Here is a 22,055-nt window from a genome sequence, read left to right on the forward strand (position 1 = left end):
ACCCCCTGTGGTGACAAGCGGACGCAGAAAATGCTCATTTTCAGAACAGGGAAAATCTAGCTAAATGCAACTTCTGCCATCTAACGCGTTTAATAAATCTTACTTTGTGGAGTAGGCTTATCAGAAGTTTCTGCTGCTTCTGGTGCTTCACTTTTATCATGTTCTTGAAATTCTAAGTATCAAAAAAAGTGTCTTCATGCCAGGCCTTTCTCCTTGATTTGTTGTATTTCAGAACAAGGATTGATTTCTTTCACAGGTTCCAAAAATGTGGGTCAGAAGCAAAGGCAAGGCAAAGAACTTGGCAGCCTGTCGGGATGAAGATATACTAGACAGGGCCTGCAACTCTTTCTGGTGCTTTCCGGGTCCTATGGTGGCAGCATGCTCAATCTAATGGAAAGAGCACTGAACCAGGAGTAGGAAGATCTGAGTTCTAATTGTGACTTTTCTAATTCTGGGCAATTTGCTTAAATTATCCAGTCTCATCTTTAAAATGAGAGGCTTAGTCATTTGAATTATGAGATCTCTCATAATCCTACCATTACGATTCTATAAATTTACTGATTACTTTGAAATCCAGTCATCTGAAATTAACTGGCTGACATTAGAGCTTTGCTCATTCCTTAGAATTATTTCTGTCTCTCTTGCAACTAAAGATGACCAGAGGATGCAATTCTGGGCAGTGAGAAGTAAACAGAAATCTGCCAGGGCGTGGGGAGAAAGTTCTGATTTTCTGATATTGGCGCCACCCTGCCTCCCTTGTTGTTCCCTTCTCCCTGCTTAGAAAGCTGTCCATGGCTGAGGAGTGGCTGCAGCTGGCAAGATTCTCAGTTAGGTTCTTCGGGGTCACAGACTTCCGACTGTACTATATACTGTTACACTAGCCACAGTGGCACCAGGAATCTAGCAAGATCTGGTCTGTATATTCCAAGCCCCACATTTTAATAACTGGGAACAGTTTGGCAGTATCCAGGCTTTCACATCTCTTGAGCCAGTGTTTGGTCTCTGGGCTCGGTCTCTACAGAGATGGATTTCAGGTTTTCTCTTACCAGAACAAAAAGCTACAAATTCATGAGATCCGCCTTGGCTGGTCTCTCTAGAGTCCTCAGGCAATCCTCATGTCTGTTCCTTATCAGTTCCCTTTCAAAGGCTCTTTTGCAGGCTAGTCACATGCCTTTCGGCTCCTATCAAACACCCAACCCCATCCCTAGGCCCCTCAGTCCTGGTATGTGCCCTCATCACCCTCTCACCAAGAAGGCTGGGAATCTGTAACATAAACCCACTCACCTGCTTTCCTCTCCATCTAAAATGTTACCTGGATGACCACTTAGCCTTCTGCTTTCTCTCCTTTTAGGGGAGAGACACGCCCTCCTTCCTGAAGCTCACCCTTCTACCTGGGCTCTTGACTGAACCCTCTCCTGCCTCCTCTGGGACCTCATTCCCTTGCTCATGTCTTCAAGGTCTCTCTCCCCTCTGATTTCTCTGTAGTTCTTCTTCTCTTTCTTTTTCCCTTCCTTGGTAGTAACATCCACCTCCATATCTGCAACTTCCAGAGCCTATAACTCCGGCCAGAACTCAAAACTGCCTTTACAACTGCCTGCAAAACATCACCACATGGAGGCTTGTAGGCACCTCAAATACACACCAGGTCCAAAATGTGACACTCCTCTTGCCCTTCAACACTTTTCCTCTATGTCAGCCGTCCCCAACCTTTTTGGCACCAGGGACTGGTTTCGTGGTTCCATGGCCGAGGGGTTCAGGAGTGGGGGGCGGGGGTGGTGGTTCAGGCAGTAATGCGAGCGCAGTGGGGACGAAGGGGAGCGGCAGGTAAAGCTTCACTTGCTCGCCCGCCAATCACCTCCTGCTGTGCAGCCCGGTTCCTAACAGGAACCCCGGGAGTTGGGGATCCCTGCTCTACATTCCTCGTTACATTCCCTGGTTAAAGACTTAATGCTCCTTCCAGCTTATCAGACTCACACCTTTGACCTCTGCCTCACTACTCACAGCCACTTAGTAAACTGTGTTTATTCTACCATTCTTTCCACTGCCTTCATTCTGTTCCAGCTACCTAGCTCAGTCTATCTACATTTCTTACCTAGATTATAACTTCCAAAGTGACCACTGTGTTTCTTCCCCCCACTCCCTCCAATTCATTTCATGCAGTTATTTTCCTAAAGGCCAACCTGTTCATGTCACTTGCCTTCTCAAAAATGTCCTATTGCCTGCACTCAAGCAAGCACTGGAAGGTCAGGAACACAAGTGTCATGAAGAAAAGGGAATTTCTGAGTTACAATATGCTAGGTGGACAGCAGAGGAAATGAAGAGAACTTAAAACAGACTTTATGAGCAAGAGGAATGTCTCTTTGAAAGAGGAAGTGGTAGGAAGAGGCAAGTTTCTCCCCTAATATGTAAACTTAGCAACACAACTGACCTACTAATGCTGGATTTCTCCCCAGTGGATTTAAGTGTAGAGGTCATGGACTCTGGACTACTGGCAAAGAATGAATGGCATCCTGGCAGGACTGAAACCAAGAAGCTTCCTCTTTACCATCACATCTTCCCTGGTCCCTCTTCTACCGCACAGTAAGTCCCCGCTGCGGTCTTTGGGAGGCAACAGCAATGAGGGATTTGTTTTGAGATTGAAGAACATCATTTGCCTGGAATAACTGCCCTGGAGCTCAATGTGATGGCTTTGGGTTGCAGCTATATTCATTCTATGTGTACTACTGACCTTTTGAATTCATTTTTGTTAGAATGTTGAACCTGTAAGAGTTTGCATAATATGCTGAAGAAACGGGGCTTCCCTGGTGGCGCAGTTGTTAAGAATCCACCTGCCAATGCAGGGGACAGGGGTTCGATCCCTGGTCTGGGAAGATCCCACATGCCGCGGAGCGGCTGGGCCCGTGAGCCACATCTACTGAGCCCATGTGCCACAACTACTGAGCCCGTATGCCTAGAGCCCCTGCTCCGCAACAAAAGAAGCCTGCGCATCGCAACGAAGAGTAGCCCCCGCTTGCTGCAACTACAGAAAGACTGCACGCAGCAACAAAGACCCAAAGCAGCCAAAAATAAATAAAATAAATAAATTTATTTTTTAAAAAATAGGCTGAAGAAACAATTCTACTGAAACACAGGTCAGGCTTGAACGCATGGAGGAACTCTAACTCTATCCAATCTTCTGAATGAGCATCCAGCCCTCAAACTGCCTCCAAAGGGCGGAGAAGAACCACAGAATAAGACATAGCAGAGAGGAAAAAGGGAATTTTCAACTTAATATCCCTTTAGTGTTTACTAGGAAATTATTCTGGACTCTGATTTCTCAATAGGAATTCAACAGCAGGGAGTTCATATCAGGAATGCTTTTACATCGCTAACATGTTAGTTGAAGCATTTTTATGCTATTGTGTTGGCTTACTACACAATTTTTTACTTGTATGATATAACAATACACCTCTACATAACTTGAAATAGGAAATATTATTGCACATTTATTAAGTACCCATCAGGCACCATTCCAAGTGCTTTCCATGTGTTAACCTATTTAAACATCCCAACAACACTATAAGGTCAGTACTAGTAACAGTCCCATTTTACAGAGGAGGAAGCTAAGGCACAGGAGGTTTCAATAACACGGCTAAAAATCCCATACCAAAAATTCCTAACTATAAATGTTCAGCTTTGAGTGCACTGTAGCTTTGAAGTTAACTTAATTCATCTAGTGAATACCCTACTCTGACCCATTTCAGAGACTTCTGTGGGCAAACAGTGAACTGCCAACCACTGGTCCCAGCGGGGTAAACAAGTACTCTCAGAAGAATGGCCTCCCCAAGGTGGGAGCGAGAGACCCTGTGACCATTCCTGATGCAGGTCCCAGAGGATGAACACCACATTGCGTGACCAGACCAGACCGCTAGGTCCAACAGGTTAAAAGAATCCAAAGTCAGGAAGTCTAGAGAAAAACTTCTCTTCCTCTCTCCATGCTTCCTCTACCTATAAGACAGAAAAAGTCTTTTTCTTGGACTTATTGAGAAGAAAACTGTCTTGCTGTCCTCTCTGTGTGTCATAACGGATCCTCCTCACAGAAGTGACTTCTCTCATGGGTGGTACTGGGAAATGGTCATTGTGTGCATACGCCCACTGCCTTTGGCCACAAAACACAGTGGTGAGGAGCCTGGCTTCTCAAGCCAAACTGCAGGGTCTGGATCCTAATCCCACCATCTGCAGCTGCATAACTTACAGAAAGTTACTTCACCTCTCTGTACCTTAGTCTCCTCACCTGTAAAACTGGGAACAATAACAGTACCTACCTCAGAAGAGAGGCACCACTTAGAAGAGGGCCTAACAGAAGGGAAATGTGCATTAAGTGTTAGCTATTATTATTTTTCCTATTTAGACTCTCACAAAAGACCTGCCTTGCTCCTTCTCTGTATTCGTGCCTCTAAGCCTACTGAGGCAGGCATTGCCTGCCATGGGGGGGGGAGAGTCCAAAATAGCCCATCTCCTCTGCTCGGACCTGGGGAGGTAAGTTCACTTCAAGACAAAAGAAGCAATGAGACTTGGATGCAGGCCATGCATTCCGAGCTAGCTTTACCACCAATAGAGCTGACGTTCACGTGCCTATTTCGCTTCCATGAATATTTTTCAATTAGTCTGTACTCCAAGGAGAGAGAGTGTGAATAACTGGTACCTCTAAACCCTAACACCAAAAGATGCATGATATGTGTACCCCGAAGAACATAAGTCACACAAGTCCAAAAATCGAGGGGACAGGGATATTCCTTAAATGACAAGAGGAAGAGAGATACCAAAAAGGATGCATATGTAGTTCATATGTAGAAGTATATCCATCCTTACATGGGCACTAACTCTTGTCAATGAAAAAGAGACTTTTTGTAATAAACAGGAGCACATTTATACAATACCAATGTGTCCTTACATAAATGTCCTTACTAAGAATAAACACACATACACGCTCAGAATAAAACAGTTTTAAAGTTATCTCTGCAACTGTTTTACTAAAGAAACAATTTTTTAAGGATCTGAAAAGCCCTGATTGGTTCCTGACTTGAGGCAGCCCTTGGAGTAAATCTGCCCCAAGTTCAGCTGCTGGGGATGGGGGATAGGGGATGGGGGTGAGAAGGGAGCATCAGGAGTCAAGCACTTACTACAGAATTCCGCATACTCAGCTGGCAGCAGGAAGGTCTGAGGGAGGATGTGAAAAGCCTTGAATCCGTGTGTATGCTGCATTCGAATGATGTTTTTGTACAGTCGGTCCTTCCGGGTTAGTTCATACGACCTAAATTTCATAAAAGCATTTCCATTTCAGTACGCTATGACTCAGAGGTTATCCTGTGTCATCACTTACTAAAGAGTTCACAGTTCATGAGCAGTTACTGAGGATAGTATTATAGCCCAAATCTATCACTTTACCAAGGAAATGATCACCTTAAAACTAGGGCAATAAATGCTACCTATCAGGGAGTGTAATCTGGCATACTACAAAAAGGCACTTCAGTTGGCCTCGACTGGATTCATGACTATGGTTTGTTACACTATTTAAAAACCATCTAAGAATCTTTGCTATAACCATTAAAAATGCATTCTAGCTGTTCCTCAGTTCAAAATTTTCACTTTTCTTAAAATCAAAGGTTGCTTTGCCAAATCTAGGTATCACCAGTACTTCTTTCTTACCCACTGTCCTCTTCAGATCTAGAGCAGAGGTCCTCAAATTTTAGTGCACATAAGAATCACCTATAGAGTTTCTTTAAAAACGAATGTTCCAGGGTCACATCTTTCAAAATTCTGGGATGAAGTCTAGGGTTCTGCATTTTAAATATGGACCCCAGGTGATTTTGGTACAGATGGTCCAGAGACCACAGTATAACAGTGATTTGGTCTAGATCAGTAATTTCCAAACTTGACTGACATACAGATCACCTCATTGCTTTTAAAATATATAACTTTCTAGGTATATATTTACCTAGAAAGATTAAGCACCTAGAAGGTGCTTTTTAAATATATACCTTCCCTGGAGATGGTGATTCCTTGAATCTGCAGTAAGACCTATGAATGTAAAGTACCCCTAGTGATGTTTATCATTAAGGAATTAGAAACAATGAACCAGGCTGAGGGGACCTTCAAGATGGTGGAGGAGTAAGATGTGGAGATCACCTTCCTCCCCACAGATACATCAAAAATACATCTACATGTGGAACAACTCCTACAGAACATCTACTGAACACTGGCAGAAGACCTCAGACTTCCCAAAAGCCATGTGGCTGACAGGGTCTTGGTGCTCCAGCCAGGTGTCAGGCCTGAGCCTCTGAGGTGGGAGAGCCGAGTTCAGAACACTGGTCCACCAGAGACCTCCCAGCCCCACGTAATATCAATCAGCAAGAGCTCTCCCAGAGATCTCCACCTCAACGCTAAGACCCAGCTCCCCTCAGCGACCAGCAAGCTCCAGTGCTGGACACACCAAGCCAAACAACTAGCAAGACAGGAACACAACCCCACCCATTAGCAGAGAGGCTGCCTAAAATCATAATAAGTTCACAGACACCCCAAAACACACCACTGGACACAGTCCTGCCCACCAGAAAGACAAGATCCAGCCTCATCCACCAGAACACAGGCAGCAGTCCCCTCCACCAGGAGGCCTACACAACCCACTGAACCAACCTTACCCACTGGGGGCAGACACCAAAAACAATGGGAACTACAAACCTGCAGCCTGCGAAAAGGAGACCCCAAACACAGTAAGTTTAGCAAAACGAGAAGACAGAGAAATACACAGCAGATGAAGGAGCAAGGTAAAAACCCATCAGACCAAATAAATGAAGAGGAAATAGGCAGTCTACCTGAAAAAGAATTCAGAGTAATGTTAGTAAAGATGATCCAAAATCTTGGAAACAGAATGGAGAAAATACAAGAAACATTTAACAAGGACCTAGAAGAACTAAAGAACAAACAAACAGTGACGAACAACACAATAAATGAAATTTAAAACTCTCTAGAAGGGGCTTCCCTGGTGGTGCAGTGGTTAAGAATTCGCCTGCCAATGCAGGGGACACAGGTTGGAGCCCTGGTCCAGGAAGATCCCACATGCTGTGGAGCAACTAAGCCCATGCACCACAACTACTGAGCCTGCACTCTAGAGCCTGAGAGCCACAACTACTGAGCCTGCGTGCCACACCTACTGAAGCCCGCGTAACTAGAGCCTGTGCTCCACAACAAGAGAAGCCACTGCAATGAGAAGCCCACACACTGCAATGAAGAGTAGCCCCTGCTCACCACAACTACAGAAAGCCCACATGCAGCAACAAAGACCCAACGCAGCCAAAAAAAAAAAAAAGCTCTGGTCAGAATCAATAGCAGAATAACTGAGGCAGAAGAACGAATAAGTGACCTGGAAGATAAAATAGTGGAAATAACTACTGCAGAGCAGAAAAAAGAAAAAAGAATGAAAAGAACTGAGGACAGTCTCATAGACCTCTGGGACAACATTAAACACAGCAACATTCAAGTTATAGGGGTCCCAGAAGAAGAAGAGAAAAAGAAAGGGACTGAGAAAATATTTGAAGAGATTATAGTTGAAAACTTCCCTAATATGGGAAAGGAAATAGTCAATCAAGTCCAGGAAGTGCAGAGAGTCCCATGTAGGATAAATCCAAGGAGAAACACATGAAGACACATATTAATCAAACTATCAAAAATCAAACAGAGGGGCTTCCCTGGTGGCGCAGTGATTGAGAATCCGCCTGCCGATGCAGGGGACACGGGTTCGTGCCCTGGTCCGGGAAGATCCCACATGCCGGGGAGCGGCTGGGCCCGTGAGCCATGGCCACTGAGCCTGCGCGTCCGGAGCCTGTGCTCCGCAATGGGAGAGGCCACAACAGTGAGAGGCCCGCATACCACAAAAAAAACCACAAAAAACAAAACAACAACAAAAAAATCAAACAGAAAAGAAATAATATTAAAAGCAGCAAGAGAAAAGCAACAAATAACATACAAGGGAATCCCCATAATGTTAACAGCTAATATTTCAGCAGAAGCTCTGTAAGCCAGAAAGGTGTGGCAGGACATATATAAAGTGATGAAAGGGAAAAACCTACAGCCAAGATTATTCTACCCTGCAAGGATCTCATTCACATTTGACAGAGAAATTAAAACCTTTACAGACAAGCAAAAGCTAAGAAAATTTGGCACCACCAAATCAGCTTTAAAACAAATGCTAAAGGAACTTCTCTAGTCAGGAAACACAAGAGAAGGAAAAGACCTACAATAACAAACCCAAAACAATTAAGAAAATGGGAATAGGAACATACATATCGACAATTTCCTTAAATGTAAATGGATTAAATGCTCCAATCAAAAGACACAGGCTCGCTGAACGGATACAAAAACACGACCTGTATATATGCTGTCTACAAGAGACACACTTCAGACCTAGGGACACATACAAACTGAAAGTGAGGGGATGGAAAAAGATATTCCACGCAAATGGAAATCAAAAGAAAGCTGAAGTAGCAATTCTCATATCAGACAAAATACTTTAAAATAAAGACTATTACAAGAGACAAAGGACACTACATAATGATCAAGGAATGAATCCAAGGAGAAGATATAACAATTGTAAATATTTATGCACCCAACATACCTCAATACATAAGGTAAATGCCAACAGCCATAAAAGGGGAAATAGACAGTAACACAATAATAGTAGCGCATTTAAACACCCCACTTTCAGCAAGGGACAGATAATCCAAAATGAAAAAAAATAAGGAAACACAAGCTTTAAATGATACATTAAACAAGATGGACTTAATTGATATTTATAGGACATTCCATCCCAGAACAACGGAATACACTATCTTCTCAAGTGCTCATGGAACATTCTCCAGGATAGATCATGTCTTGGGTAACAAACCAAGCCTTGGTAAATTTAAGAAAATTGAAATCATATCAAGTAGCTTTTCAAACCACAACACTATGAGGCTAGATATCAATTACAGGAGAAAATCTGTAAAAAAATACAAACACATGGAGGCTAAACAATACCTACTAAATAGCCGAGAGATCACGGAACAAACCAAAGAGGAAATCAAAATATATCTAGAAACAAATGACAATGAAAACATGACAACCCAAAACCTATGGGATGCAGCAAAAGCAGTTCTAAGAGGGAAGTTTATAGCAATACAATAATACCTCAAGAACCAAGAAGGGCTTCCTTGGTGGCACAGTGGTTGAGAGTCTGCCTGCTGATGCAGGGGACATGGGTTCGTGCCCCGGGCTGGGAAGATCCCACACGCCGCGGAGCAGTGGGACCCATGAGCCATGGCCGCTGAGCCTGCGCGTCCGGAGCCTGTGCTCCGCAACGGAGGAGGCCACAACAGTGAGAGGCCCGCATACTGAAAAAAAAAAAAAAAGGGCACCAAGAAAAATCTCAAATAAACAACTAACATTACGCCTAAAGCAATTAGAGAAAGAAGAACAAAAAAACCCCAAGGTTAGCAGAAGGAAATAAATCATAAAAATCAGATCAGAAATAAATGAAAAAGAAATGAAGGAAACAATAGCAAAGATCAATAAAACTAAAAGCCGGTTCTTTGAGAAGATAAACAAAATTCATAAACCATTACCCAGACTCATCAAGAGAAAAAGGGAGAAGACTCAAATCAATAGAAACAGAAATGAAAAAGAAGAAGTAACAACTGACACTGTAGAAATATAAAGGATCATGAGAGATTACTACAAGCAACTATGCCAATAAAATGAACAACCTGGAAGAAATGGACAAATTCTTAGAAAAGCATAACCTTCTGAGACTGAACCAGGAAGAAATAGAAAATATAAACAGATCAATCACAAGCACTGAAATTGACACTGTGATTAAAAATCTTCCAACAAACAAAAGCTCACGACCAGATGGCTTCACAGGCAAATTCTATTGAACATTTAGAGAAGAGCTAACACCTACTCTTCTCAAACTCTTCAAAAATATAGCAGAGGGAGGAACACTCCCAAACTCATTTTACAAAACCACCATCACTCTGATACCAAAACCAGACAAAGATGTCACAAAAAAAGAAAACTACAGGCCAATATCACTGATGAACATCAATGCAAAAATCCTCAACAAAATACTAGCAAACAGAATCCAACAGCACATTAAAAGGATTATACACCACGATCAAGTGGGGTTTATCCCAGGAATGCAAGGATTCTTCAGTATAGGTAAATCAGTCAATGTGATAAACCATACTAACAAACTGAAGGAGAAAAACTATATGATCATCTCAACAGATGCAGAAAAAGCTTTTGACAAAATTCAACACCCATTTATGATAAAAACTCTCCAAAAAGTAGGCACAGAGGGAACTTTCCTCAACATAATAAAGGCCATATATGACAAACCCACAGCCAACAATGTTATCAATGGTGAAAAACTGAAACCATTTCCACTAAGATCAGGAACAACACAAGGTTGCCCACTCTCACCACTATTAATCAACATAGTTTATGAAGTTTAAGCCACAGCAATCAGAGAAGAAAAAGAAATAAAAGGAATCCAAATAGGAAAAGAAGAAGTAAAACTGTCACTGTTGGCAGATGACATGATACTATACATAGAGAATCCTAAAGATGCTACCAGAAAACTACTAGAGCTAATCAATGAATTTGGTAAAGTAGCAGGATACAAAATTAATGCACAGATATCTCTTGCATTCCTATACACTAATGATGAAAAATCTAAAAGAGAAATTAAGGAAACACTCCCATTTACCATTGCAACAATAAGAATAAAATACTCAGGAATAAACCTAGTAAGTAAACAAAAGACCTGTATGCAGAAAACTATAAGACACTGATGAAAGAAATTAAAGATGATACAAACAGATGGAGTGATATACTATGTTCTTGGAATGGAAGAATCAATATTGTGAAAATGACTATACTACCCAAAGCAATCTACAGATTCAATGCAATCTCTATCAAATTACCAATGGCATTTTTTACAGAACTAGAACAAAATATCTTAAAATTTGTCTGGAGATACAAAAGACCCCGAATAGTCAAAGCACTCTTGAAGGAAAAAAGCGGAGCTGGAGGAATCAGACTCCCTGACTTCAGACTATACGACAAAGCTACAGTAATCAAGACAATATGGTACTGGCACAAAAACAGAAATATAGATCAATGGAACAAGATAGAAAGCCCAGAGATAAACCCATGCACCTATGGTCAACTAATCTATGACAAAGGAGGCAAGAATATACAATGGAGAAAAGACAGTCTCTTCAATACGTGGTGCTGGGAAAACTGGACAGCTACATGTAAAACAATGAAATTAGAACACTCCCTAACACCATACACAAAAATAAGCTCAAGATGGATTAGAGACGTACATTTAAGACCAGACACGTAAAACTCTTAGAGGAAAACACAGGCAGAACACTCTATCACATAAATCATAGCAAGATCCTTTGTGACCCACCTTCTAGAGAAATGGAAATAAAAAGAAAAATAAACAAATGGGACCTAATGAAACTTAAAACCTTTTGCACAGCAAAGGAAACCATAAACAAGACCAAAAGACAACCCTCAGAATGGGAGAAAATAGTTGCAAACGAATCAATGCAGAAAGGATTAATCTCCAAAATATATAAACAGCTCATGCAGCTCAATATTAAAAAAACAAACAACCCAATCCAAAAATGGGCAGAAGACCTAAATAGACATTTCTCCGAAGAAGACATACAGATGGCCAAGAAGCACATGAAAAGCTGCTCAACATCACTAATTATTAGAGAAATGCAAATCAAAAGTACAAGGTATCACCTCACAGCAGTTAGAATGGGCATCATCAGAAAATCTACAACAACAAATGCTGGAGAGGGTATAGAGAAAAGGGAACCCTCTTGAACTGTTAGTGGGAATGTAAATTGATACAGCCACTATGGAGAACAGTATGGAGGTTCCTTAAAAAACTAAAAATAGAATTACCATATGACCCAGCAATCCCACTACTGGGCATACACCCAGAGAAAATGATAATTCAAAAGAACAGATGCACCCCATTGTTCACTGCAGCACTATTTACAATAGCCAGGTCATGGAAGCAACCTAAGTGCCCATTGACAGACGAATGGATAAAGAAGATGTGGCTCATATATACAGTGGAATATTACTCAGCCATAAAAAGGAACGAAATCGGGTCATTTGCAGAGATGTGGATGGATCTAATGTAATGAGACTGTCATACAGAGTGAAGTAAGTCAGAAAGAGAAAAACAAATATCGTATATTAATGCATACATGTGGAACCTAGAAAAATGGTACAGATGAACTGGTTTGCAGGACAGAAACTGAGACACAGTGTAGAGAACAAACGTATGGACACCAAGGTGGGGAAGCAGCGGGGGCAGGGGTGGTGGTGTGATGAACTGGGTGATTGGTATTGACATGTATATACTGATGTGTATAAAATGGATGACTAACAAGAACCTGCTGTATAAAAAGATAAATAAAATAAAATTCAAAAAAAAAAAGAAAACAAAGATTTTTTAAAAATTTTTTAAATAAATAAATAAAATAAACTCTTGAATGCAGCGGTATGTCAAAATCAAAAAAAAAAAAAGGAAACACTGAACCAGAGGATAAGAAAAATAACAAATTCTTCTACAGTTATCCAATATTAGTGGTCTCCAAACATTTTTGCTTGGTACTCCTGATACAAATTTTGGGAAACTATGTATCCTTTCAGTTGGCATCTAAGATTTTTCATCATAAATTTAAAATGTTCCACAGGATCCAATGAATGGCAAACATAATTTTAAAATAAAACCATAACAGTATCCTTTTAAGTATATTCAAGGGAATCTAAATAACATCAGGATTCACTAGCCACTGTACATTTTAAAAGTACTATAAAAGAAAAGGCTCTTTTTGTAGGTAAATTTTTCACTTTTTACAATACTATACTTTTTACTGAAAGTAACGTATAAACAGGAAAGTACAAAAACCACAACTGCAGAGCATGATGAATTTTGGTCACCTGTGTGAACAGCACTGAGCATAGAACATTCCCAGCACCCCAGAAGCCTCTCCTACTCCTGCCCAGACATCCCCCAATTCACTTTTGTTTTTACTTCTTCCATTCCATCTCCCCCAAAGAACAGCTTAGCCTAACAGAACATATTTAATGCTTGTAAGTGTTTTACATTATACTATACCTTCTCTACAACAAAAATATGTATACAAATTATATTTAATATTTTTTAATTTCCTGTGATGATAAGGCTGTACTTGTTATACATATATTGACCTAGCATTGTAAGAACATAGTACACAATTCATCAAAACACCGTAAATATTATAAATTTTTATTAAAATGTACATTATACTAACATCACTTTCTCCGTTTTGATAACTATACTATGGTTATAACTGATTTAACATTAGGAAAACTGGGTAAAGGGCACATAGTAACTCTATATTATTTTTGCAACTTTTCTAAAAGTCTGAAATTATTTAAAATAAAAAATGACATAAAAAGAGTACACAATAATATTGAAAACATTTCAAGTGTTTGCATTCCTCTTGCATGTGAGTTAGAAGTCTTTGGATTGAAAAAGACTTCTAACTTCTGGTGCTCTGTATGTATTTTCTTAGAAAATACAGAGCACCAGAAGCCACAAAGTATACTGCATTTAGGTAATGGATTATTAATATTCCCAAACATATATGTACAACACATTCAAAGAGAAGTGAAGAAAATATAGGTTAGAATTTATTAATACTGACTGAGTACAAATTGAGGTGGAATTCCTATACACCTACAGTAATAGTTCAAAAACTATTGAAATAAATAATATACTACTAACAGGAATTAGGAATGCAGTCTCTACTGTGAGCTATTTTAAGATTGTTTAAATACCTATTTAAAATAGTTGCATCTGATTCACTTCAAGCACCCAGTCACATATTTAGAAAACCAAATCCACATCTTCCGGGCAGTAAGGAAGAAAATAAAGTTTAAATTATTTTCTGCCCATGAAGCTCAGACATAAAATAAAACTGGAACTTGTTATACAGATTCAAAATATACATTTATCTAAGATTATGAAGAAACTATTTGACATTAAAGACAGCACAGGCTGGGTATTTATACACATTGACTGAGTATAAGACAGTGGAATTAAATAATCAAGAAAGAGCCTTTGTTTCTAACAAATGAGGAGACAAATATATGAAGTGACCTGTTATCATGAGTGAGTACCTGGGGCATAAGTCCTGGAAATAAAATATAACTCAACCACTGAGCAAATAACAAAATCCCTATTAGATTTGCATTTCTTCATTAGACAGATGAGATTAGCTGCCCTCTTCTCCAATAGGTCATGTATCTCTCCATAGTTGAAAATTACTCACTGCTAGAATAAGGCAGGGTTTCAGCATCAATTCTATTCCTATTTTCTCTTTCATAGATGTAAACATTGAGAAACCTTGTTCACAAATATAATAGCTAACACGTATATAGTGTTTACTATGTGGCAGGCATATGATGTTCTAAGCACTTATTAAATCCTCACGGTAGTCCTACGAAGTGTGTGTCATTAGTACCTTCTTTTTACCAATGAGGAAGCTGATGCTCAGAAAGCTCACTTGCCCAAGATCAGTCAGCAGAACTGCGATCTGGGCCCAGGTTAGCTGGCTGCAGAGCCCGTGCTTCTAGCCACTAGGCAATATTGCCTCTCTAGGCTGATGTTAACCAATGAGACTGGCTGAAGTTTAATATAGCAATATCATTCAATTCTTTGAACTCTTTTCTAATTATATGTCAAAAGTCACAAGATGACCTATCTTTAAATTTTATATTTAATCATCTATCAGCTGACAACTTGATTATGTCCTTCTTCAATTCTGTTAAAAGCAAAGAAATGGAAATCATTATGATGCAAAAAGATTTGTTATGCTATTACCTGAATTAAACACCAATATTTTTGTTCCTTTCTTTGGAACCCTTGAAATTTTTACATCCCAGGACAATGCACCATATTAAGATTCTAGGTGGGCCATTCTTTCATAAAGAAAAAAACCAGTAACTCTGAAAAAGAAGGTGAGAAGGGAGAACCTATCCACATGAGGGGCTCACAAGCAGCTCAATTTTAGGAAAGAGAATCTATGGGATTTGCAATCCAGAAGTAGTGTATTTTAAAACCATCCATCCTACAGAGTCCTTGCAAAGTCTTCAGGTAGGTCCAGGGATGTGAACATCTCAGTTTGATTTGCAGACTGCTGCCCTATATCACAGACTTCTTTTGTTTCTAAAGGATGTTAATTATCTCTGCTGGCTACATGCCTCAATGTCAGGTACCTTTAAATGGAGCAAAGTAGCTACAAGAGCATTACCTGGGAAAGTGATTAACCTTTTGTGCTTCAGAGAGGGTGCGAAGTAAAAAGGGCTTCAGGTGGGATCCTGTCCACATTAGGTTATAGTCAGTGCTGCTTGGGTGAACCTAAGGGCAGATAAAAAGACAAGATAAGAAACACCAGAGGGACTTCCCTGGTGGCTCGGTGGTTAAGAATCCGCCTGCCAATGCAGGGGACACGGGTTCGAGCCCTGGTCCAGGAAGATCCCACATGCCGTAGGGCAACTAAGCCTGTGCGCCACAACTACTGAGCCTGTGCTCTAGAGCTCGTGAGCCACAACTACTGAGCCCGCGAGCCACAACTACTGAAGCCCGTGCACCTACAGCCCATGCTCCACACAAGAGAAGCCACTGCAATGAGAAGACTGCGCACCGCAACAGAGTAGACACCACTCGCCGCAACTAGACAAAGCCCGTGCGCAGCAATGAAGACCCAATGCAGCCAAAAATAAATAAATAAGTTTATTTAAAAGAAAACAACAAAAAAAAGAAACACCAGAGACAGCCCCTGGAAGAACCATGGAAGTAAAAAGTCATAGAGATTTTTCATCCACAGAGCACTCACAGGGGTGGGCCAGTTAGGATGTGAGCTTAGTAAGACAAAAGCTGAGTGTACAGAACAGAGGGATAAGCAAGTTTAAAGAATGAGAGAGCTGGACAAATCTCACACACAAAAAGTAGAATTAATCCTTTTATAGGAGTCCATGATATCTCTAAATATTCTTGCATATCAAAGTGAGAGATGAGGACCCAACCCCAAAACTCCCTTCTCAGACTATCCTTATATCCTTGCAGATGCTGGGTATAAAGTGATGATCAGGTCTAAAACCTTATAGTAGCAAACCAACTTAGAATTCATTCATTCATTCATTAGAATTCATTTTTCCATTCATTCAACAATTATGTACTCTCTGCCTCTGATGTGACAGGTACCATGTTAAGCCCTGGAAATAAAACAGCAACAAAGACAGTATATAAACTGGTATCAGAACTTCCTCAAAATGTCTACTTCATACCTCAACCTAGGATAAGAAGCGAGCAAGCAGACTTTTATCAACTGTCTCAAAATATCCACAGTGGGGCTTCCCTGGTGGCGCAGTGGTTGAGAATCCGCCTGCCGATGCAGGAGACATGGGTTCGTGCCCTGGTCCGGGAAGATCCCACATGCCGCGAAGCAACTAAGCCCGTGAGCCATGGCCGCTAGGCCTGCGCGTCCGGAGCCTGTGCTCCGCAACGGGAGAGGCCACAACAGTGAGAGGCCCACATACCACAAAAAAAAAAAAAAAAAAATATCCACAGTGGAAGTCCATCCAGCATTTTTGCCTTTGCCTTTTGATGTCAAATCCCCATTTTCCCAATTTTCTTTGGGAATAACATGCTCCTTGGTTTTAAAGGACCTGGCAATCACCTGCCCCTCCCTTCCCCCAAGGAGTGGACCCCTGACCCAAGTTAGGCCAATCATTCTATCTCTAGAATATGCTTCTTGAGCAGAGAAAGGCACAAGGACAATAAATGCAGTCAATTCATTCCACAGCAGTAAAGGTGGTCTTGAAGACTTCTGTTGCCAGATCCCTGAAGCTGTTGCATTCTCTCTTCTTCCAAAGGTCTGCTTTTTCAGCTTTTCCTCTGGTTCTGCGAGCCGTCCTATGTACATCTTTACTATAAATCCCTTTTGGTTTATGTTGGGCAGAGTCTGTTTCTGTTGCTTGCAATCAAAGAGGTTTAATTGGGTATTAGACAATTCCTTATGGGAAACTCTGCCTCTAGCCCATGCCTAAAAACACAGCAAGGAAAAAAAAAATTTTTTTCCCTAAAAAAAACCCCCACAAAATCTTGTGGAAATGTTTTCCATGTATTTCAAGGAAAAACTGGTAAAGTGACTCAGAAAGTCAATGTAACTTCTGTATCATCACTAGGAAGTGGTCCCATGTACTTTCTAGAGCTGGCCCTTTTAGCTGATAGTCAGTTAGGTGGCTAGGATTTTCAGCTTTTGAGCAGATAAGGTAAGGTATTAAAAATGAGCTTACTTCATGAAATCCATGGGCTGTCAGGATGCTGCGAACCAGGCGACTGTCTGTTCGTACAATCTTGTAAGACAAGTGATAATGTTCTAAAGAAAAACACAGAATCAAGTTCAGTAACCAGAAAGTTAACTATAGAGAAAGAAATAAAAGAAATAAACTATAAGATGGTGGCTGGATTAATTACACTCAATAACACTATACTGCTATCCTTAGGCTACTGTCAGTAGGTTGAGGATTATTTTGGACCAAGGGTCCTAAAGCTGAGATTCATTGACTGTCACTAAAAATGGATGGCGGCGGGTGCGGGGGGGAATGACATCCTTGTTTTCACCAAATTCTAGTTCCAATTTAACATTAACTTCAATTAGGAATGTAGGCAACAAAGGAGAATAGTATTAGCAATGCCTGTGACCCTGCCACCAACAGATATCAGGTATTCTACCATTCTTTTACAGTTGTTACAGTTATCTCAAAAAGTCACTTATTCTCAGGAGTTCTCTGGTGGCCTAGTGGTTAGGACTCTGGGCTTTCACTGCCGTGGCACAGGTTCAATTCTTGGTCGGGAACTGAGATAATGAAAGCCGTGCAATGCGGCCAAAAAAAAAAAATCACTTACTCCCGCAGTATTTAAAAATTATGGCAGTGAACAGACCTACCACTAGTTCATGCTATTTAATGCACATATTAAAAGGCATACATATCACAAATCTGGTTTTAAAAAATATTTTGAGAACTATATTTCAATACAATTTTTCTTTGTAGTCTTACGTATTTTTAAAATACACTTAAAAGACATTATTCTGAGAAGAGACCCATAAGCTTCCCCATACTGCCAATGCCACCCACTGCACCAAAAAGGCTAAGAACGCCATTCTAAATAGCCCTCATGTGCAACAATGTTGGTTACAGCATATCTTAGACCAGAGGTTATAAACTGCTGACACGAGGGCCAAAACCAATCTGCAGACATGGTCTGTTCGTTCCTCCTTGTGCTTTAAAAATAAAATTGAATTAATTGCTAACCTTTTGAAATTGGAGGAATTGATATAAAAATCTAGGTTTCTGGACTTCTCTTGAAAACCCTGGCAACCCTGGGCTCTCTCTCTGGCAAGGCAAGAGTCAACCAGAGAAGTGCAAGTGCTCCCTGCAGGACAGGCCTGCGCTGTCCAGTTCAGCACCATCCCCACCTGACCTGCTTCACTCATTCTTATCTCCTGCCAGGCCCCTGAGAGCATTCTGTCCTTGTGACCCCTGTCTTAGAGGAATGTCTGTAATCATGTGAGGTTTCTATATATCCCCAAAGACTAAAGTTTTCTCTGGCGCATTACATTCAATCTCTTTCTATGCATCACTATAAACTTAGCTAAGAATTCTACAGAACGATTTTTTTAAAGGACTGCATACTGAACCATTTCTGAGTGAGTATAATACAGAAACTTATGGACAGGCTCCGGAACAAAATTCAGCCTCTATAGTCAAAGATAAGCATTTCTTTTTATAACTTTATGTGAAAATATTCATAAATCCCTGCTGCTACTTGCCCAGCCCTGGCAGGAACACCATGCCAAACAGACACAGGAGGATTGGAATGATAAGGCCAGATGCTCCATACTTCTCATTCTTGCAGCAAACTTTAAAGCCCAGTTACAAGGTTTTTTCCCAATGGTCAATCACTATTATGTTACCTTTGCAATATTTTTATAAGAAAAACAGTGCAGGGCTTCCCTGGTGGCGCAGTGGTTGAGAGTCCGCCTGCCGATGCAGGGGACACGGGTTCGTGCCCGGGTCCGGGAGGAGCCCGCAGGCCGCGGAGCAGCTGGGCAAGTGAGCCATGGCCACTGAGCCTGTGCGTCCAGAGCCTGTGCTCTGCAACGGGAGAGGCCACAACAGTGAGAGGCCCGCGTACCACAAAAAAAAAAAAGGAAAAAGAAAAACAGTGCAGAATTTAATGTAAGAAGCAGCACAGTGCACTGCTCAAGAGTTTGTGTTCTAAGGTTTCCTAAAGCTAACCTCTATAAAAACAATGAATAGAAAGAGAACTGAACTCTGTTTCATTCTAGCAATAAGCAATATTCAACCATGGATAAGTGAACCAATTAATTTTGTAAACGCTCAATTCATATTATGAAGAAATGGATTTTTTTTTACTTTTATTACTTATAAAAATTTTAATTTATTCTTTTGCTCAACTGTATATTCATTAAGATTGTAAGATAGCTCAATCCAGGACACATTCAATCTTTGGAGATATATGAACATAATAAATCTAATAAGGTATAAAAAAAGGAGTTTGTGTTCTGATTCCAAGTTGGGGAAGGAAAGTACAAGACAGGTGTGGAATATCTTGCTAGGCCAAAAAAGAGGACAGTCACAAGCACTGAGAACATGTCACAAGGATCTTGAAGGGGCTCCCCAAGGCCAAATTTGAGGCAATCTGAATATAAAAATGAATACTGACAGAAAAAGATTTTAACTCACTTATAAGAAAGAAAACAACCCATGAATCCACACTGATAAGAAAGTGAGAAGGTATACTACTGGTTTTCTAGGTCAGAAGTCCGATACAAGTGTCTTCAAGGCATTGGCAGGACTGCGTTCCTTTCTATAGGTTCTGGGTAGGGTCCACCTCCTTTCCTTTTCCAGCTTCTAGAGGCTGCCCCTATTCTTCTTCTATCTTCAAAGCCAGCAATGACAGGTCTAGTCCTTCTCACACTGCATCAGTCTGACTCTTCTTCTGTCTCCTTCTATTTTAAAGGACTCCTGTAATTACATTGGGCCCACTTGAAGAATCTCCTTATCTTAAGGGTTAGCTGATTAGCAACCTTAATTCCATCTATGACCTCAATTCCACTTTGCTAAGTCAGGTAACATTTTCACAGGTTCTGGGGATTAGGAGGTAGACATCTTTGGGAGACTACTACTTTCACATAGAAGGGAAAGCTCTTCCTTACAGAAAAGCCAGCTAATAAATGTAGAGGAAAAACTGAAACAGAAAATCACCATTTTACAAAAACTGCAACAGTAAGTGATTCAGACAAGGATCGATGAATACCAACAGTGAGAGACTACTGGAGAACGGGATATTCATACATCTCAAAATATCACCCCAGAGAATGCTTTTAACAAAGGAGAAGGGTACCTTTACAATGAAGCAATCTGGTAAACACTATCTTAACCAAATGATCAAACTTGTCATCACAAGTAATGCAATATAATGACATCATATGCTTTCTAATGTGATACACTGAGGACATGAGTTCATTAAATGATATTCCTACAAATGTTTTTCAACTTTTTTATTCTTTTTAACCTTTTTCAACCTTTTTAACCTTTTAAATCTAAACATGTGGAATCAATCTGACAAGCCCAGACTTAAGGACATCTGCAAAGCAACTAGTCTGGAATCTTTAAAAATGCTAATGTTAAGAAAGACCAAAAAAAAAAAAAAAAAATCCAGTAAATGGTTGTAGATATAAAGGAGACTAAAGAAATATGACAACTAAATACAATCTCTGATTGGATCCTGGATTTGAAAGAAAAGAAAAGATAAAGGACAAAACTGAGGAAATCTGGGCAGGGACTGTACATTAGATAAGAGTGTTTTAGCAATGACAGATTTCCTGAGTGTCATCAGCGTACTGTGGTTATAGAGAGGATGCCCTTGTTCTTAGGATAAACATGTTGAATAAGGTACTTAGGTCTGAAGCATGTGAACTAATTTTCAAATGGTTCAGAGAGAGAAAGAAGGGTGAAGCAAACATGGCAAAATATTAAAAACTGGTGAAAGCAAGGAAATAGTATACATGAATTCATTGTACTATACTTATAACTTGCCAGACGGTTTTTTATTTCTTTAAATAAAATGTTAAGAAAACCAGGTCTTTTTCATTATGATAACTGATCACTGACAGCTCCATTTTTGCACATAAAAAGCCAAAGCCTCATCAACTGCTGGGGACCAGGACTGCGCCCGAATCTCTGACTGTTCTGCAGTGCTTGCCCCAGGCCACGGAGAAGAGGATCGGTCAGGTGTGCGGAAAAATAGAGAATGATTACGTGGGGACTGGGGGAGAAGGGGAATAATAAAAGAAACAGTATGCCTCTGGAGTCAAACTGCTGGGGTTCAAATCCTGGCTCTACTACTTCCTGCCTGCTGTCTTAAATGAGTTATTTAATTTCACTATGCTCAATTTCCTCACCTATAAAATGGGGTTGATAACAAAGGTACTTATCTCACAGGGTAGTTAAAAGCACTAGATCAGTTAATACACGTAGAGCTTTTAGAATAGGAAAGCTTGCTGATATGGGAATTCCCTAGCTGTCTGGTGGTTAGGACTCGGCGGTTTCACTGCTGTGGCCTGTGTTTGGGAAACTTGGATCCCGCAAGCTGCACGGTGCGGACCCCCCAAAAAAGAAAGCTTGCTTATATATAGAAAAAAAATTTCATACAGTAAAAAAGTAAACACATAGTAAAATAGCTACTAATACATATATAAATACATAGTACAATTCACAGTAAATTATACATTTTATATAGCAAGTTAAAAAAATAAAAATGCTATTAATACTCTTTCTCCTACTTCTTCTAATATAGAAGTAAA

At 40.4% G+C, this 22,055-nt stretch overlaps 1 protein-coding gene across 20 annotated transcripts in view; it reads right to left on the bottom strand.

The window, feature by feature from the left end:
- Positions 1 to 22,055, bottom strand: part of TTLL5 (tubulin tyrosine ligase like 5) — a 318,155-nt gene that overhangs the window by 279,839 nt on the left and 16,261 nt on the right. For all 20 annotated transcript variants that reach the window (XM_067028048.1, XM_067028041.1, XM_067028055.1 and 17 more), the window contains exons 4-6: positions 17,458 to 17,540; positions 15,411 to 15,517; positions 5,163 to 5,293 (exon numbers count right to left, since the gene is read on the bottom strand). In XM_067028048.1, the coding sequence (XP_066884149.1) occupies positions 5,163 to 5,293; positions 15,411 to 15,517; positions 17,458 to 17,540 (321 nt within the window). The remainder of the gene's footprint in view (positions 1 to 5,162; positions 5,294 to 15,410; positions 15,518 to 17,457; positions 17,541 to 22,055) is intronic.

This window comes from Kogia breviceps, chromosome 3 (assembly GCF_026419965.1).
Source record: "Kogia breviceps isolate mKogBre1 chromosome 3, mKogBre1 haplotype 1, whole genome shotgun sequence".
In the NCBI taxonomy this organism is placed as follows: domain Eukaryota; kingdom Metazoa; phylum Chordata; class Mammalia; order Artiodactyla; family Physeteridae; genus Kogia; species Kogia breviceps.